At 41.6% G+C, this 17,964-nt stretch overlaps 1 protein-coding gene across 9 annotated transcripts in view; it reads left to right on the top strand.

The window, feature by feature from the left end:
* TACC2 (transforming acidic coiled-coil containing protein 2) overlaps positions 1-17,964 on the top strand; it is a 295,989-nt gene that overhangs the window by 233,235 nt on the left and 44,790 nt on the right. For 5 of the 9 annotated variants that reach the window (XM_077455365.1, XM_077455362.1, XM_077455363.1 and 2 more), the window contains 6 exons: positions 6,403-6,438; positions 10,914-10,974; positions 13,591-13,798; positions 14,874-14,935; positions 17,399-17,508; positions 17,668-17,818. In XM_077455365.1, coding sequence (XP_077311491.1) covers positions 6,403-6,438; positions 10,914-10,974; positions 13,591-13,798; positions 14,874-14,935; positions 17,399-17,508; positions 17,668-17,818 — 628 coding nt within the window. The remainder of the gene's footprint in view (positions 1-6,402; positions 6,439-10,913; positions 10,975-13,590; positions 13,799-14,873; positions 14,936-17,398; positions 17,509-17,667; positions 17,819-17,964) is intronic. The other 4 variants (XM_077455364.1, XM_077455368.1, XM_077455369.1 and 1 more) reach the window with 2 other exon arrangements.

Below are 17,964 nucleotides of genomic sequence, written 5' to 3'. Positions count from 1 at the left end.
ACTGGAAGATTATGGGGGTGGGGTTAGGTCGCATGGCGACTATGACATGTTAATAAGTCATACATGAGTTAGAAAAGAGATGAACATAAGTGGTGGCAGAGTCCTGCCAGACTTTTGAGAGGCATGATTAAACCTCAAAGCGGCTCAAAACAAAGCATACCTGTAGACGTAACAATGATATAGTAACATCACGAGGCTCAAATTATTTTTGTACCATATTTTTTCTCATTTTTTTAGTAATTTTTTCCTGTATGTTAGAACAAGTGCATTGAGAAACATACAGTATAAAATGAAAATCTATGTTTAATATGGGGAAAATACAATGTGTTGGGTAGTACACCCTTTGATCCATGATAAAGGTCAGTTCAGTCTTAGCATATGATCAAATAATGTATATACAGGAATTACCAGGAAAGTCAAAACGATTCATTAATAACGAGAGCTGAAATTAAAGCACATCACAACTTTTTCTGTAAAGGTTAAGCTTGGCCCCCTCCAACGACTCCCTGTAGGTCAGCGAAGCAGCCAATCACAATATTCCTTGGCTTGGCCCATGCAGAGATAAACAACAGGTTCACTTAACTTCCATTCTTTCCAGCTGCGCAAACTCTCTTGCGCCATTCAGCCAACAGGAGTGAAGAGACAAATCCCTGTGTATGGTTATTATTATGTTATTATTATACAGGATTTATATAGCACCAACAGTTTACGTAGTGCTTTACAATATAAAAGGGAGACAATACAGTTATAACACAATAAAATACAAGAGGATTAAGAGGGCCCTGCTCAGAAGAGCTTACAATCTAATAGGGTGGGGCAGGTGGTACAGAAGGTTGTAACTGTGGGGAATGAGCTGATGGAAGTGGTAAAAGATTAGTTGGAGACCTGATAGGCTTTCCGGGAGAGATGAGTTTTCGGGGATCACCTGAAGGTAGTAAGAGTAGGGGATAGCCGGACAAAGGACTCTTCCCCTTACTCCTAAGTGAGTAGCAATTCGTCAATCCCCCAATCAGCAATGAATCACACGGGAGGAAGGGGATTGAGTTACATGCTCTTCATACCTGGAAGTACTGGCTTTTTCTCTGTACTTTCATCAGCCCAGTGGAGCTGCAGGGGAGCGTAGGAAAAAAGATTATGTATAGGTGGGTAAGTCGGCATTTAACTGAACATGTTGGCTTGCCCTGCACAGGCATGGTACAGGGCAGAAGTACTTTTACTGAGAAATTTAGACTTGCCTGTACCGTAAATCTAGTTCCTTATACTTCACCTCTGGTGATTTTGACATAAAAAAATTTTATGAAGGTACTCTGAACTTATTTTTCATCATTTCTTTGAATTCTAAGGCTGAATTGTGCATATTTGAGATGTTGGCCAGAGATGTGTGTTCTATCATTCTTGTTGGCATTATTGGTGCCAATTTTTACTTTACCGACCATCGGTCAATCACTCAACTCACATCTTGTGTGTCTTGCACATGGCAATGATACATTGTACCAATCTTGGGAGAAGTGAACACATTGGAGGAGATTTATGAAGGGTCAGTTCATACCATAGAAATGCAGTCCGGATGCATTCCAGATGCAGGCCAGTGCATTTTTTCCCCCTCTTTTTTCTTAACCTTAAATAAGTGCATTTTGATGTGTTTTACAGCATTCCAGTGCAGGAAAAATGCAGCATGTTCTACTTTTTTTTTCTGGAACTGGAAAGCACAGGAACTGCTGTGAACTATGCCATTGGAAATCATTTAATCTACTTTCCATGCATTTTTGATTCAGAAAAAAATGCACTGGACTGCATGTAGTGTGAACTGACCCTTAAACTGGAGTACTCAGATTCCGGTGCAGCTGTGCATGGTAGCCAATCAGCTTCTAACTTCATCTTATTCAATCAAAGCGTGGTTGTAAACCCTGCTTTGTTATTTTTACTTACAAGTAAGCCTATAATAAGTCTTACCTGTAGGTGAAATTAATATCTCCTAAACCTGCACGGTTTATGAGATATTCACCCTGCATGCAGCTGCTGACCTCAGTGGCGCATGCGCTTTGAAGGTCCGGCTTACCATGCCGGATGTTCAGAGATTTTTGCAGGAACCGAGGGCACTGGCCACTCACAGCGCCCATGATCCTGGAAGAAACGGGAGTAGATGTCAGTCCTCTCAGGGGTGACCGGTCGCCGCTGAGAGGGCTTCATTCTAAGATGAGTATTTTATAATATAATGTGCTTGTATGCGATTCCTACAAGCACATTATTCCATTGTCTTGCAGGTTTTTTTCGTTTTTTTCGCCATTGGTTCACAACCGATTTAAGCTTTGACAATAAAACCTGAAAGCTGATTGGTTTCTATGTAGAGCTGCACCAGATTTTGCCTGCTCCAAGTTTAGTAAATCTACTACATTGTACTCACAGGTGTTTAGCAGTGAAATGGACAAAGATCAGATTCAGTGCAGCTTGTTCATTCTATTCCAGCAAAATGAAGCATTATGCTGTATAGCAGGGATATGCAATTAGTGGACCTTCAGCTGTTGCAGAACTACAAGTCCCATGAGGCATAGCAAGACTCTGACAGCCACAAGCATGACACCCAGAGGCAGAGGCATGATGGGACTTGTAGTTTTGCAAAAGCTGGAGGTCCGCTAATTGCTTATGCCTGCTATACAGCATAATGCTACATTTTGCAGTAAAATGTTTTCTTTTTCTGTCTTGTATTCTTTACATTCTAATCAATTCTCAGCCGTACAGGAACTAGGAAAATCTTAATGTAAACATTTGAAAATCACATTTAGTTAGAGCTAATTGAAATCATGTTTTGCCTTGGGAGAAAAGATTTATTTAAGTGCACGGATTTCCTATAAGATAGACTATCAAAGGGCACTGACTTATGTTGTGCCAACGAGTACTGCAGGTTAATTCCCTGGTCTGCACAGACAGGATACTATAAATAATCTGGGTTTTAGACACATCAAAAACAAAGCTTTGTACTTTTCATTAATATAGCGCTTGTCGTTTCCACAGGCGATATAATACACAACTATCTAAGTAGCAGGATACAAATAAACCCCACAATATTGACTGTATTCTACAGCGTTATAGTTTTCTCTACAACACATTTTTCACTGTATGTGGCTCCATGAATTAGCCAGTTTTTGATAAGATATAAATATTTATAAGCAGATTACGAAAAGCAAAATTAGTGACAGGCATACACAGACATGAGCAGAGGGATGACCTCATCATTGGGCTTCTGCTCCTTTATTGTCCAATAATCAAGCTGGGGAAAGAGAGGAATTTAAAGAAGCAGTCGCTGTCTTCTGTAATCACCAATCAGGCGAGTTATGCCCTGTACACGCAGTCAGAAATTCCGACGGAAAAGGTCCAATCGGATTATATTGTCGGAAAATCTAATCGTGTGTGGGCTCTATCGGACTTTTTCTGTGGGAAATTCAGACGGAAAAAATTTGAGGGCAGGATATCCAATTTTTTTCCGATAGTTTGTAGAGAATTCCTATCGGACAAAGTGCCACGCATGCTCAGATCTAATTACGAGACCAAAGCTATTGGCTACAAGCCTCTAAGTAGTCCCGTCGTACACAACGAACGTCACCGCGTTCCAAACAATCGGATTTTCCGACAACTTTGTCTGACCGTGTGTATGGAACACAAGTTACGGACAAAATCCGTCTGAAAAAATACGAGGGATTTTGTGGTCAGAATGTCCGACCGTGTGTACGGGGGCTAAGACCCAATATCCTGATGTTAGTGCAGGAGGGTGTTCAACTATTTACACAGAGGATGCTTGCAGCTATAGGAGGTACAAATATGTAACAAATATATTTTAAGGTGAAGTTCAATCTGCTGATATTTTTTTAGCCCCCCCCCCCCCCCCCCTTATTAATATACTAATAAGATTTTAAAAAAAATATATGTTTTTATTAAATACTTTATTTTAGAGCCAGTGAGCCTCTTTGCTTCTCTAAGCAATACAGTCAATCTGTGGCTGGTAGGAGGAGCCAAGCAAGTTCTATGTGCTAATAACCGCATATCTACACCCCAAGTTGCAATATCAGGGTGAACAAAATGAACACATACATATATCATGCAAATGAAAATACTTTATATTGTTGTGTTGGAATTGATTATATATCAGATACACTTTTTTTAAAGTCCACTGTGATAGTAAAGGACCCACATTTTATAATAAAAAGGGCATCTCAAAACACCCAATAAGTAAATGGTTCCAATAATGCAATATAAAGTCCAGCGTGGTGATAATATCCACAACTCTTGAAGTTATAGTGCTGCAAAGTGAATACGCAGTGCCCAGAGAAGCTTATTATAGGCTTGCAGGAATGTCGTGACCCTCTTCATATGAGTGGCCAAGACAAGCGTGTGTATGTCCAGACGGCCCCACTTCTTAGCGGTACTCAAGGTAGCCTTGGAAGTCAGCTCCCAGATAAATATGGCAGATGCATAGGTTTTTTTAAAAAAAATGCCCGAAATAGTGTAAAATACTTATACAACACATTTATTGACAAAAAAATGTACTCACATGCTTAATAAGGTCTTAGCAACTTAAGAAAACCCTTCCGGCCATCATCCAGCATAGACGAGGAATGATCGGCGGGCGTGATGATGTCGTATACATCTGCCATATTTATCTTTACATTTTTTTATTGTATTTTATTGTAATTTATAAATGCAGTATTTAAAAACTGGATCTAAGGTTTAGCACAGGGAAACACTTTTTGATAGAGAAGTAGTACATTTTATATACAACTATATAGATCAGAGCAAAATAAGGGACAAATGAGGAGGAAAGAGGACAAAGGGACTTTGTTCCAAATGAGGGACAGTCCCTCGAAATCAGGGACAGTTGGGAGCTATGCTGAAGCTATCAGTAATCACTGTAATAGCAGTGACTGCTACATTGATTTCCCGCTTCTACAAGGATCAACCTGATTGGCCACATGCATACTTACATTGGTCCAAGTTGGATGAATGTAACTATGAAAAAAATCTCCATACCTGGAGTTCAGCTTTAATGCCTGTCTATAAAATCTACCTGAAGATTAGCTTTAAAGAGGAAGTAAACTCTCCCACTTTGATGCTTCTTTTCATTTAGTCCATTATAATAAGTAATTATCAAACTGTAGCCACTGTAATGCAGCCCAAATTGCAAATTACTTACTGTTTAAAGAAACTTTAAAAAACTTGTTTCCAGGGGTAAGGCAGCGCCATCTTAAGTATTGTTTTCTGAGTCCACAGTGGAGTGTATTTCCTTACGTTGAGCACTTCCTGTACTGTTAACCAAGCCTCCTTCTCAATCCAATGTTTCTATGGCAACCCTGCTTCCCTGTTCATAGCTGACTTGTTTTATTTCATAGTATTTACTTGTGCCGATGTCTTATGTTTGCCTTCAGTCTTATCAGCTTCAACTGATAAGACTGCAGTAATGGCCAAGTTTACACTGCATGTGATGACACATGGTCACATGGGGTGTAGGAGGAAGCTCTGAGTGATTATGCAGCCTCTTGGGAGTTCAGTGTTGTGTGCCGTAGGAAGTCCTGATAACAGATAGACAAGCACATAGAGCAGGGATAAGCAATTAGCGGACCCCCAACTGTTGCAAAACTACAAGTCCCATCATGCCTCTGTCTCTGGGTGTCATGCTTGTGGCTGTCAGTCTCTCTATGCCTCATGGGACTTGAGTTCTGCAACAGCTGGAGGTCCGCTAATTGCATATCCCTGACATAGAGAGTGTGCCGTAAATCAGGGGAGATCTGGGCATGCTCACTGATGTCATTCTACAGAACAAAAAGGATTACAACAATACTAAGCAAGTAAGGAGATATCTACAAGCAGTGTTCATTAGGGTTTTTTATGCTGTTTTACATGGGACAAAGTTGTGGGGGAGAGTTCACAACCACTTTAACTAGTACACTTTGGCCACTGACTTACCTGGAGCCTGCTGACTGGGCAAAGAGGAAGCAGCAACACACTGATGAAGTCATCACTCTGCCCGCTCTGATCTCTCCTCCTGTCAGCATGCCGCCTGTGATAGATTGACAGTACGGTGTGTTAGAAAAGAACCCTGATTGGTTTACAGTGCTTTCCGTGCAAGAAATTACAAGGAAAAATCTTTAAAGATTGACTGGACTGCTTTAATGCTTTATTCTCTGTGCGCTTACTAAGCATTTATACATTCCCTAGATATATATTATTCATCAAGCCAGTTCAAATTTAAGCAGACAGGTCAGTGTGGGAGGATTTGCTTTAGTTTTTAAGCAGTTCCTTCCTGTTAATATGTATTTGTGTGTACATAAGTCCGGTGGGGCCACATGGAATGTTTATTACAGTGCGTAGACGGCCTTCTGTCTGTCTGTCTCTTTGTCTCTGTGTCTATAGGATGGTTGAAGATGTCGTGTCTGTCTGTTCTCTCTTGTAAGTAACTTCACTTCAGCTACATTCCTTTTCTCTGTGCTTCTCTCCTTCATGTGCATGTTTGTGGTCACGGCTCCTTCCCATTAGATTCCCATTGTCTCCTGTGCCAGTTGTGGCATGTTATGCTGCTTTACACTTGGCAGTACGTGTCTGTATGTGGTGGAACATTTGGGAATATGTGAATTATATGTGAATTGTTCACGCTTTGTATATTGCTGTGTTCTTATGTGTTGGCTGCTTTATTTGTTTTATTGGGAAACCAATATAAAGTATTTAACAGAAGCATTGTATCATCCATCAGTACAATAATGCCAGTGGTCACCTATTGAGGCATATAGCAACCTCCTTAGCAGGGTGATTGCTCTGAATGCCCAATACTGACCCAAGTAACAAGGTGAATATTTGATTCTTTTGCTCCTTGTTGCAAACACACTTCTATGTTGAAAAAACCCTTAGTGCCATATTAGGCATTCTCTCCTTTATGTGCCTTAAAGTGGATGGAAACCCTCATATATACCCAGTGAAGTGAACAGCCTCAGATGATACACAGGGATGAAACAAATCTCCCTACATAAGTTTTACATCTATATCTTCTATATACATCTTTATATACTGTTTAGAAAGTTCAGATTGTGTTAGGAGATTTTTCTTTCTGGTTAGCACTGCAGTGAAGCCTGGGCATACAGCCAAGACAGCTGATTGGAGGAAAGGCACACACCCCCTCTCCTCATAGGTAGAGACTTTCAGTTCTGTTCCTTGAATAGTTTAGGGCTCTGCTAATCTATTTATAGCATCCTTCCCAACACAAAACTCTGGCTGAATTTATCATATGTGACAGAGAACTCATCAGCAGTTATCAGGCTCATAACAGAAAAATGGGGCAGGAGACAGCTATAGGACATAGGGCTTTGAAGAGAGATAAGAAAACACTACAGATATGTGCCCAGCTCAAATTTCATGAATCGGGTCTACATCCACTTTAAAGTGGTTGTAAACGTCAGAGAAAAAATATGAACAAAGCATATCCCTCTGTAGTGTGTACTTGTCTCAATCCAGAGCACTAAGGGGTTGATTTACTAAAGGCAAATAGACTGTGTACTTTGCAGTTGCGCCCTGCAAGGGCAGTTGCTTTACAGCTTAGTAAATTAGGTAAAGCTTCAATTTGCAAAGAGTACCGAACCGTGTGCAAGGAAAATAAAAAATGCATTTTTGCTTGCACATGATTGGATGATGGAAATCAGCGGGGCTTCTGTTTATTTACTAAGCTCTGGAACAACTGCTTTTGCAAAGTACAATTGCACTTTACAAAGTCTATTTTCCTTTAGTAAATCAACCCCACAGTGTCATTTCTGTCTGCTACCCTGTTCCTCTGCTATCTGCGTGAGTCACTTCTCACAAGTTTTCCTGACACTTAGAGACAAAAGGTGACAGGGGAGGGACCTCCAGCTGATTGACAGCCTCAGATCTGTTCCTGTGTGCTGCAATCAGCGGCTCATTGCCAGGGGAATATCTCCCTTCCCTCCAATCAGTTCTCAGAGGTCTCCTCACTGAGCACTGCGGTATTAAACTTCAGCTCCCCATCCCGTTTTATGACAGCTCAGCAGTGGCAACCAGTGGTAATTTTTTTTGGGGGGGGGGGGGGTGGCAAACAGTATGCCATGACACCCCCCCCCCCCCCCCCGGTCGGTGGGCCGGTAGCACTTACCCCATCGCTTCACAGCTGCTTTGGGATGGCCTCCCTTCCCCTGCTCTCCTTGGGTCATCACGGTGGCGGCGGCGGCTTCCATTTCCTTCCTCCTCCTCAGCAGACAATTGGGAGTCTTCTCTTTTCAGCCAATCTGAAAACGAGTCTCACACCCGCTTCTGATTGGCTCGATTGAGGATCAATGTTTTAACAGCGAATATTCATTTGGTGTTGTAACACCTGGGTGGGCTCATGGCGCAATGCTCTGCACCACGAGCCCACCCTATTTTGAAGCCTATTAGAGCCTATGGCCCCCCACCTCTGTAATTCAGGCACCTAGCAACCTGAAAGGGGCCGGGCGCATGAATAGGGCTGGCCACGGTGCCCATCTATTATACATATAGGGGGTGGCGTGGATGGACAGGTGCCACTAATGGTCTGGCCGCCATTGCAGCTCAAACAAGCTTTATTAATTTGGTACTTTGAATGGATGTACAGAAGAGAAGACTGCAGATCAACATATAGCAGGATTTGTTTAATCTCTGTGTATCAGTCACTTCACTGGGTATATGTAAGTGTTTACAACCACTTTAAAGTATATCTAAATCCAAGAATAACATTTTAAAATAGTGCAGCTTACCATTCTTTATATGTGGTGTCTGCATTCCTTGTTTCACTGTCTTTTTTCACCTTGTGATCTTTTGACGTCCTGTCCTAGGGTGACAACACTCACTGACGGTACTGTGTCTATAGAGAGGCAGCAATGTCACCCGTGGACAGGCAGTGTGGTAGGACTAGAGCCTCCCTGCACCTCCTCTCCATAATTATTCCCATGTAGCCAGGCGATGATCTGGCTACACAATCCCATCTAATTCCTGCTGTTTCGGAAACCCATAGATCACAATTATTTTCGGCCACTGTGATAACTAAAAACGATTTCTCTACACAAGACTCTATGGGGAGATCATCTGACACTATCCAGCAGATGGCGGGTTAAAAATCAATCGACCCTTTTCAAACGCCATCATTTATTGGCTTCAACCAACAGCTAATTACGTAACTGTGTTTTCAGCTGGAGAGACAAAAATGTCATGGGTGTGATATTCATTTACTGGCTAACTGAAAATGAAAACAAACATTCAGTATCTGTGGACTCTGGATCAGTGTTCATTCACTAGTAATTACATGTAAGATACAGATGTGCATGTAAATGTAAAACCAAGATCCGTTCAAAGATTTTGTTTTTTAATAAAGTGGTTAGAAAACCTGTCATATTTTTATTGCATGTCTGTGTTGTCACTGGGGACATTTTTCCCTAACTTCCTGTCCTGGAGACTTCACGGGAAATAAAAGGAAACTCATGAATGCAACGCCAACTTCCTGCACTATTTTTGGCGATTTCAGCTGCGACCTGCATAGACATCTGTGTATGAATTTGCATAGATGCCAGCCAAGTCGCACCTGAAGTTGCACGGATATGCGGCTTTGAGATTGTGCAGTTTCAAAAGAAGTTGCACAATTTCAAAGTTGCATTTGGTGTGAAGGGGGGGGAGGGGCTAAAGCATTGTTCAAGGTGTTGTGTCGGACCGCTGGAGGGCACGGGTTGCTGCATTCAGAGCAGCGGTCCAACTCTTGTGTGCTGCAGCACAGGATATTTTATCCTTGCGGCAGCATTTAGCAGGTACTAATTAAAAGAACAGAATATTTATTACTGAAAAAAAAGTAAAAGAGCAGCATACTTTTTTGCTGTATTTGCAACCTGACTGCATTACAGTTATAAATGAAGAAGGATGAAATGGGCTTTAAGAATTTACACAGCAGTGCTGAGGAATGTAGAACAATGCAATGAATCGGCTGTAGGATTTTAATATCTAAATGCACCAAGAACACAAAAGAGGGAGACTGCTTGCTATGGCCAATGCCTTCACTCTCCATTGTGTTTTGTTAAAGCGGTTGTATACCCACTGAAGTTTTTTTTTCCCTGACTTGCAAAGGAAAAGGCATAATGAGCTAGTATGCACCGCATAATAGCTCATTATGAAATACTTACCTTAGAATGAGGCGCCGATCCACGCCGAGGGAGCTGACATGTTCCCTCTGCGTTTCTTCCAGGTATCGTGGCTCCGGCGCTGTGAGTGGCCGTAGCCGCGATATCGTCACTCCCGCGTATGCGCGTGGGAGATTTCTTTCCAGCAGGGTCCGGCGCCTGCCGTACTTTCAGCCGAGAATGCCCTATGTGCATGCGCCGCTGCAGTCAGCGGTGCATTGCGAGGGGAATATCTCCTAAACCGTACAGGTTTAGGAGATATTTTTTTTACCTACAGGTAAGCCTTATTATAGGTTTTCCTGTAGATAAAAGTAATAAAAACTACTACTATACTATACTATACTACTATACAACCACTTTAATCAAACCAGATATATAAGGAATATTTAAACAGCACAATGTAAAAGATCAGTTTCGGAGAAGACAGTTCTGAATGTATGGCGGTTTTCATGTAATTTCTTCCTGTACCCAGTTAAATGTAATATCCATGGCATTTTGTCTGAAAGTAAAATGTATCTTACCTGTTTGAAGATACTTTTGGCATGTAACCCAGGCTACATGCAGATTACCACCCTGCTTTTCCAGATGCCGTCACATTGTAGCTAAAGGCTATGATGAAACTGCATGGTATTTACGTGACGCCTTTAGAAGTAGATGTGATGGTAAATAACCTGTGTAATCATACATTTCCCATTGTGATTGTCATTTTGTTGTCATGACTTGCTTTCTGTTATTTTTTTTCAGTGACACATTTAGGGTGAAGAAGTCACCAAAACGCTCCCCGGTTACTGAAAATGGCTCTGAGGTTTGTATGAATGATATTATTTTATTTTATTATTTTAAGTTACTTATATACGTCAATGTACGCAGCGCTTTACATATACATTGAATATTCACATCGGTCCCTAACCTCAAGGAGCTTACAATCTAAGGTCCCTAGTTCACATTCTTATACTAGGTCCAATTTAGACAGAAGCCAATTAACCTACCAGCGTGTCTTTGGAGTGTGGGAGGAAACCGGAGTATCCGGAAGAAACCCACACAGACACAGGGAGAACATGCAAACTCCAGATAGGTAGTGTCGTGGTTGGGATTCAAACCAGCGACCCTTTTTACTGCTAGGCGAGAGTGCTAACCACTGAATAGTTAACACTCTATATATTCTGTGTGTTCTCTATGATTAAATATTTCAATATATTATTCAGAGGTTAAAGAGACCCTGTCACCAGGGCCATTTTTAAGGAAGGGCAAAAGGGACAGCTGCCCTGGGCCCTGTCATTGTTTTGGGGCCCACAGCATCTGCCTCATACTTTCCAGTTCCCTTGTTCCTTGAAGTTTTAGTCCCTTGCTGTGTCCCGATATCTCTGTGAAGTGCTGCTACTAATGCTGCCCAGCTCTGCCCTATTGTTGCGTACAGATGACTCACCTGCTGACCCTGTGTTTACATGTAAATAACCGGCATTCATATGTAAATAGTGGCAGCATTCATATATAAATAGGTGCATCCAGCAGCATAGATATGTAAATAAAGGTGGCATTCGTATTTATATCTTGCCCCCTGCAGTGAGGAGAGGATGGGCTGTAGCCTCTAGCAACCAATCAATGAGCAGTATTACTGTACAGTAATCATTAGCAACCAATCAACAAGCAGAAATCATGTGCTGTAACATCTAGCAACTAATCAGTGAGCCGTAATATGTGCTGTAACCTCTAGTAACCAGTCAGTGAGCGGTAATGATACACTGTAACCTCTGGCAACCAATCACAATCGCTGCCTGATCTGATACAGTAAACTAATTTTAAGTCTAGCTGCCAATTATTATATGTCTCAGAGCTGATGGAGAGTGAAATTGTATGGGGGGGGGGGGGCAAAAAAACGTTTGCCCAGGGTCCAATCGATATTAAAGACAGCCCTGCCTGTCACCAGACCATTCATTTCAACTAAAAACTTTCCATAAGATTATATGAAGAATGTATTTTATACACGTTTTTACCTGTAAAAAGCCTCTCTGTAGACATCCAAAATTTCTCAGGTCGCTGCTGGACGCTGCTATTGCAGATGTGATATCAAAATTCCCAGCAGACTCCGAGCTAGTAGGGGTCTCCAAACTTTCGAAACTAAGGGACAGTATAGTCTTTCAGACAGGAGTAAAAAAAAAAACACACAAAGTGCCTGTGACAGGCAGAAGAAAGAACAATGCCCCACCATTGGTATTAGTTGAAGGAATAGTGCCTCATCGTTGGTGTCAGTGGGAGGAATAGTGCCCACTCAATTATATCAGTGGGAGGAATGATGCCCCGTTGCTGGTATCAGTGGAAGGAATAGTGCCCTATCAGTGATTTCAATAGAAGGAATGGTGTCCCATTATTGGCACCAGCGGGAGGAATAATTCCCCACTGTTTCCTCCCCACTCTGGGAGGAATGGCAACTCATTGCTGGTATCAGTGAGGAACAAGGGCCACAAACTTGCAAGCCACGTGCACAGTTTTGAGACTACTCCTATATAGTATTTCCCTTTGTGCCTGCCTCAGCAGCCACTTAAAAGGTTATGTAGGGAATTGATGGGAGGGGCAGAGGAGCAAGGCCAGCACAGACAGTAAATTGACACTCCCAGAAGAGGATAGAGTTATGAAGTGCAAGGTGGGAAGGGCCTGTACTAGGAGATTGATTATCTAATTTTTCTATCAAATTTAAAGCCACTTTGAAAGTGAGTAAATATTTATATATGGGAAAAAACTGCATGAGAATGAGGTGAAGCTCTGCTGACTTCCATCATCCAATCATGTGCAAGCAAAAATAGTTTTTTTCATTTTCAATTTGAGCCTATTTGTCTTTGTGTAGGGAATGAAGATTTATTTGATCACAAAGTAGTTATAAAGAATGGCTGATATTTAATACTACCCAAATACTGTAGGAAACCTCCATAGTAATCATTACATTTTGAATATTTCTCATAGTATAAAGCATGGATCCTCAAACTACGGCCCTCCAGTTGTTCAGAAACTACAATTCCCATCATGCCTAGTCATGTCTGTGAATGTCAGAGTTTTACAATGCCTCAATGGGAATGCGTACTTCCGCAACAGCTGGAGGGCCATAGTTTGAGGATCCCTGGTATAAAGCCTAGTACACATGGGCCGAATGTCGGGCGGCATCGGCTGGTTTAATGGAAAAAGGCCGACATTCGGGACATGTGTATGGCAGCTGGTCCGGCAGAAGCCATCTAACGAAGGGCCATGACCGAAATAGGTCTGCCGGCCGACTCACAATCAGTGTTCCTGCTGAACTGGCCAAGATTCTAACCATCTATGGCCAGATTAAGTCATCTTCCAGGTTTTATAGTCAAACCTTAATTGGAAAGGCTGAAGTTAGAAGCCGATTTACTCTTACTTACCTTTGCTCTTATTTATCTCTCTGCAGGAGCTGACCGTACTCTCTAAGTCAGACACCCCCCCTGTGATAGCCTCTGAAGATCACGCCACTGATGAGGAGAAGCTAGCCTCTTCTGTCGGTAGCCAGAAATGGACCTGCATGGCAGTGGATTTGGAACCAGACAAACAAGACTATCCTCAACCATCTGACCTAACCAGCTTTGTCAATGAGAATCAATTTCACTCGTCCACAGATGGTACTGCTCTGTACACACCGCATTACACATATTGCTACAGGTCACCTTGATTAACTTGAATTCATTAACTTGAAAAACTCTTTACTCTTACAGCATTGGCACTTAGGCTGGGCATACACTTTGAAGGACCAAGTGGGTTCAATTATTGTTTTTAGCACAAAAATATTTGGACAAGGCAATGTTGCTTTGAGTTTTTTACTGCCACTCAATGGTCTTTCAGGAAACTAGTGTCTCTCTGTTGCCAGTCTTATAAACTACCAAAGTGCATGTGAAATAGACAATAACCTTTATTGCCAGTCTTACTTGAGTATTGGGTAGCTGATGTTTTATGTGCTAGACTCCACGTTACTTGTAAGTAAAGTATGTACATTGTCTAATATATAAATACCTAGACAAATGTAAAATACAACACTTTACCATAGTTATTGGGAACTAAGCCCCGGTTCACACTATGAAATTGAATCGCACAGGAACCACACCACATTCCTGTGCAATTAATGTAATTCAGTGCTTTGCGATTTGAACCCATTCATTTTGAATGGGCTCAAATCGCACCGCATTGCACCAAAGAAGTGCAGGCACTTTTCTTGGAGCCGCATCGCAACCCATGGTTGTTTTGTACCAAGCGATCTGGTGCAGGCAAACCGCATTGCGTTTGTGATCATTTTGGGGTGTGGTAACATTGTATTGACACCCGCAACGGATCGCAAACACAGTGTAATTGCAATGCGCTGGGGAAAATGCACAAGAATTGTTGCTTTTCCTGCACCACATTTGTGTGTACCTTGGCTAAATCAGCCAATCAGTCATGTGTAAGCCTATAGTGTCTGTCTAAAATCAAATAGGCATTCTCATTGGTATATATTTGGTCACGTGTTCATCAATTTTAACCAAAATGCTTATCCAGAGAAAGGCAATAGAACACCAAAAAGCGAGGTTTAATTTAAACAAAATATATTTTCTATTCCCAAAAGGCAATTGGATAACTCTCCCGGTGATTTTTTATATTTTGTGAGTTACCCATTACATTTTCTACTCCTTAACATGAATATTTTTACTTTTATATACTTTACAGATATAGATTATGGAAGCTCATTCAACATTGAATACATGGAGAAAACCGGCAAGTGCTCTCCGGTAAGCCCTGTTTATTTATTACATAGCACATCATGTGTAGTTTGTGTAATCTCTGTTAGCATTTGCATTTTTTGTTAATACTTGGAATATTTTCAAGCTTCTGAAAACTTATAATGAAAACATGTGTGTTTTAAACACTCCATAATTAAAACCATTCCTCAAATCTGACCATACTTGGTCAAAATCGGCTAGTTTGCGATGCTTCTCCTCTTCAGAGTCCAGAAGTTGGGCGTATTCTAGTAAAAATAGGCATAATTCATAAGTATGATATTGCAGTTTGGAAGTTTCAAACAAAGCCAATTACTGATCTGTTTGTACCGTCGAAGAAACTGTACACACGTGTGAGCTCTGTGCATTTCCCTAGCTGGTATGACCACCGGGGCTTCCATAAGGATTCTGGCAGTATTGCAGGTAGTTACAGTTGGTGTCATGAAGCCTCTTGAGATATAGCAGAAGGACTGAGCGGAATACAGTTGGTGTTAAACATAGATGTTGGACAGGGCAGGGTAAACTGCCATGCGCATGGCAAAGAGTGGCTGAAAATAGTGTAGAGAGAATTAGAGGAACGATGGAGAGACTCAAATTGGAGATGACTGCGCTAGAGGATGACATCATTGGTTTAAGGAAATGGCCTTGAAACCCCAGCACAATAAGACAAGCAAAACTGTTCCTTAAATTTATTAAAGCTGCACTCCGGACATAAAAACTTTCATTTAAATAGATTCCTAAATAAGTACAAAGGATATAAATCCACTTTGTGTGTACAAATGCCTTTGCTAACCCAGATGTTGCCTTGTACAAGGAGCAGTGACATCATCACTGTGCTGTGCATAGCCTATGCAAGAAGCAAAGTTATGGGAGGGACTCACAGCTCCGGCTGTCTGCAGAAAATGATGGTAGAGGGTAGAGACAAAATGAATCACCCTGCACAAGGAAAGACAGCAGTCTTTATTGCAGGAAGCTCCTGCACAAAAGAAAAATTTCACTTTGAATTACTGCATTAACATAATGAAATACACAAAGCACAGCATTATTCAGGTAAGAGTTACATGTACCTCTTGTATTTGGACAATATTAGCTTGTACTGGAGTTCAGCCCTAAAGCGGTAGTAAACCATGGCAGTTTAAAACAAAAACAAAAAAACACCTGTAAGGCAATTGCATAATGTGCCAATATGCATAGCATACTAGCACATTCTGTGAAACTTGCCTTAGAATGAAGCTCTCCAGTGGCGCGTTGTCACTGCTGAGAGGGCTGACATCTTCCCCTGGAATTTTTTTCGTGTTCGTGGGCTCCGGCAGTGTGAGTGGCTGGAGCTACAATGACATCACTCCTGTACATGTGCATGGCAGCCCTCAGTTCCGGCATGAAGCTCTGACACAGTATGCCGGACCTTCAGAGTGCATGCGCCGGTGACATCACCAGCTGCATCCGGGAGATGCATATCTCCTAAATGGTGCACGTTTAGGAGATATTCATTTTACCTACACGTAAGCCTTATTATAGGCCTACCTGTAGGTAAACATCACAAAGCGGACTTTACTACCACTTTAAAGTAAACCCTCCTATCGTTTTCAGCCTATCTGTTTAATTTTCAACTGCCATGGTGCTGCACATGTGATCCGTTATGACACCAGCCATTGGATGGTTTGACAGGTTGGTTAAGAGCACAGCCAATGTGCAGTTAGTATTCCCGACACTGTGTTTTGAAACTGTTAAATCAATGGGTTTACTTCCGCTTTAAGGAGTTGGTGTTCCCAGAGCAGGAATGGATTGTGCCGATGCACTATAGCAGCATCAGGATGGAGTAATATAAACAAGAAGGCTCTGTCCCCTTTATGGGGGCCCTGTAAACCTTTTAAAGGAGACCAAAGGTTACAATTTAATTTACTTCCATCCCTCCATCTTGCTTTTCCAGAGGGAAAAAAAGGGTAGAAAGTTTTTGGCTTGACCTATGCTTTAATACTTATTCATTTTTTCATTGGAAAATCAATCAATGGGACCAATTTTTGACTTCAGATCCACGTTCTTAAGTACATTAGTCACAGTGCATTTATTCAGTTACATTTCAAAGAAATCAAAAACGCACTTCTAAAAAAGATTGTCCTGATTGTCATGACATTGAAGTAGGGAAAGTTGCTTTTTTAAATATGGAATCTATCAGTGGCATTATTCTCTGAAATGGCAGCATGGGGGATGTAGTTTATGCTTATAAAATCTGTCCTTGAACACAATGTCCAAAAAAAATGGGAAGTACAAATCCATCCATGCTGTAAATCTGCTTGCATACATTATATACAAGGTATTTATTGCAGAGCTCTGTAGCAATGCATCAAAGTGTGTTATTAAAATAAAGCCATACATAAGTAAAGTCATTACTCAGGGTGTGTATTGTATATAACAGCAGCCTAAATATTATAGAGTTTGACTCATCCTGACGCTGCCATTGTAATGTTTGCACAGCTCCGGGATGTGCCTCAGCCCCAGTCTCTGTATCTCATGTTTGAAGCATCACAGGACAGCCCAGAAAACTCTCCTGCCAAGTTTTCAGAGTCTTGCACCCCAGGGACGGAGTAAGTAGATCAGCAGCACATTGTGGTGTACAGTTGCCATCAAATTTGTTTTGCAAATGAGAGGCCAACTGGTCTGTGCGGGATGTGCAAGGCTGCCGAGCGAATATCAGATGTGCTGTGTTTATATCCTAATTATCTGTAATCTTTTCATCCATCCAGCTTTGAGACAATGGAGTCCAATATATGCTCTGGACAGCTGCCCCTCTCCAGATCTCCACCCATAATGCAGGACAGTACACGGCAAGCCCTGGAGAGGTCGCGGTCCAGAGACGATGAGCCAGAGGTGATTGGGAGTGGAAAAATGGAGCTGGTGAGGAAGTGTTTATTCAAATATTCTGGTTACAAAATATATTTTCAGTACACTACCTAAAGAAAGAAGTTCTGCTTTTTAGGCTTGTTAACTTCCCGAAATTATAGCACCCTAGGTGGATACTTACTAAAGCTGGCGCACACAGA

The sequence above is a fragment of the Lithobates pipiens genome, unplaced genomic scaffold, assembly GCF_037356315.1.
Source record: "Lithobates pipiens isolate NorthernLeopardFrog02 unplaced genomic scaffold, aLitPip1_a1.2 Scaffold_25, whole genome shotgun sequence".
In the NCBI taxonomy this organism is placed as follows: Eukaryota; Metazoa; Chordata; class Amphibia; order Anura; family Ranidae; genus Lithobates; species Lithobates pipiens.
The sequence above is the reverse complement of the archived record's forward strand: the minus strand, read 5'-3'. Positions and strand labels throughout refer to the sequence as shown.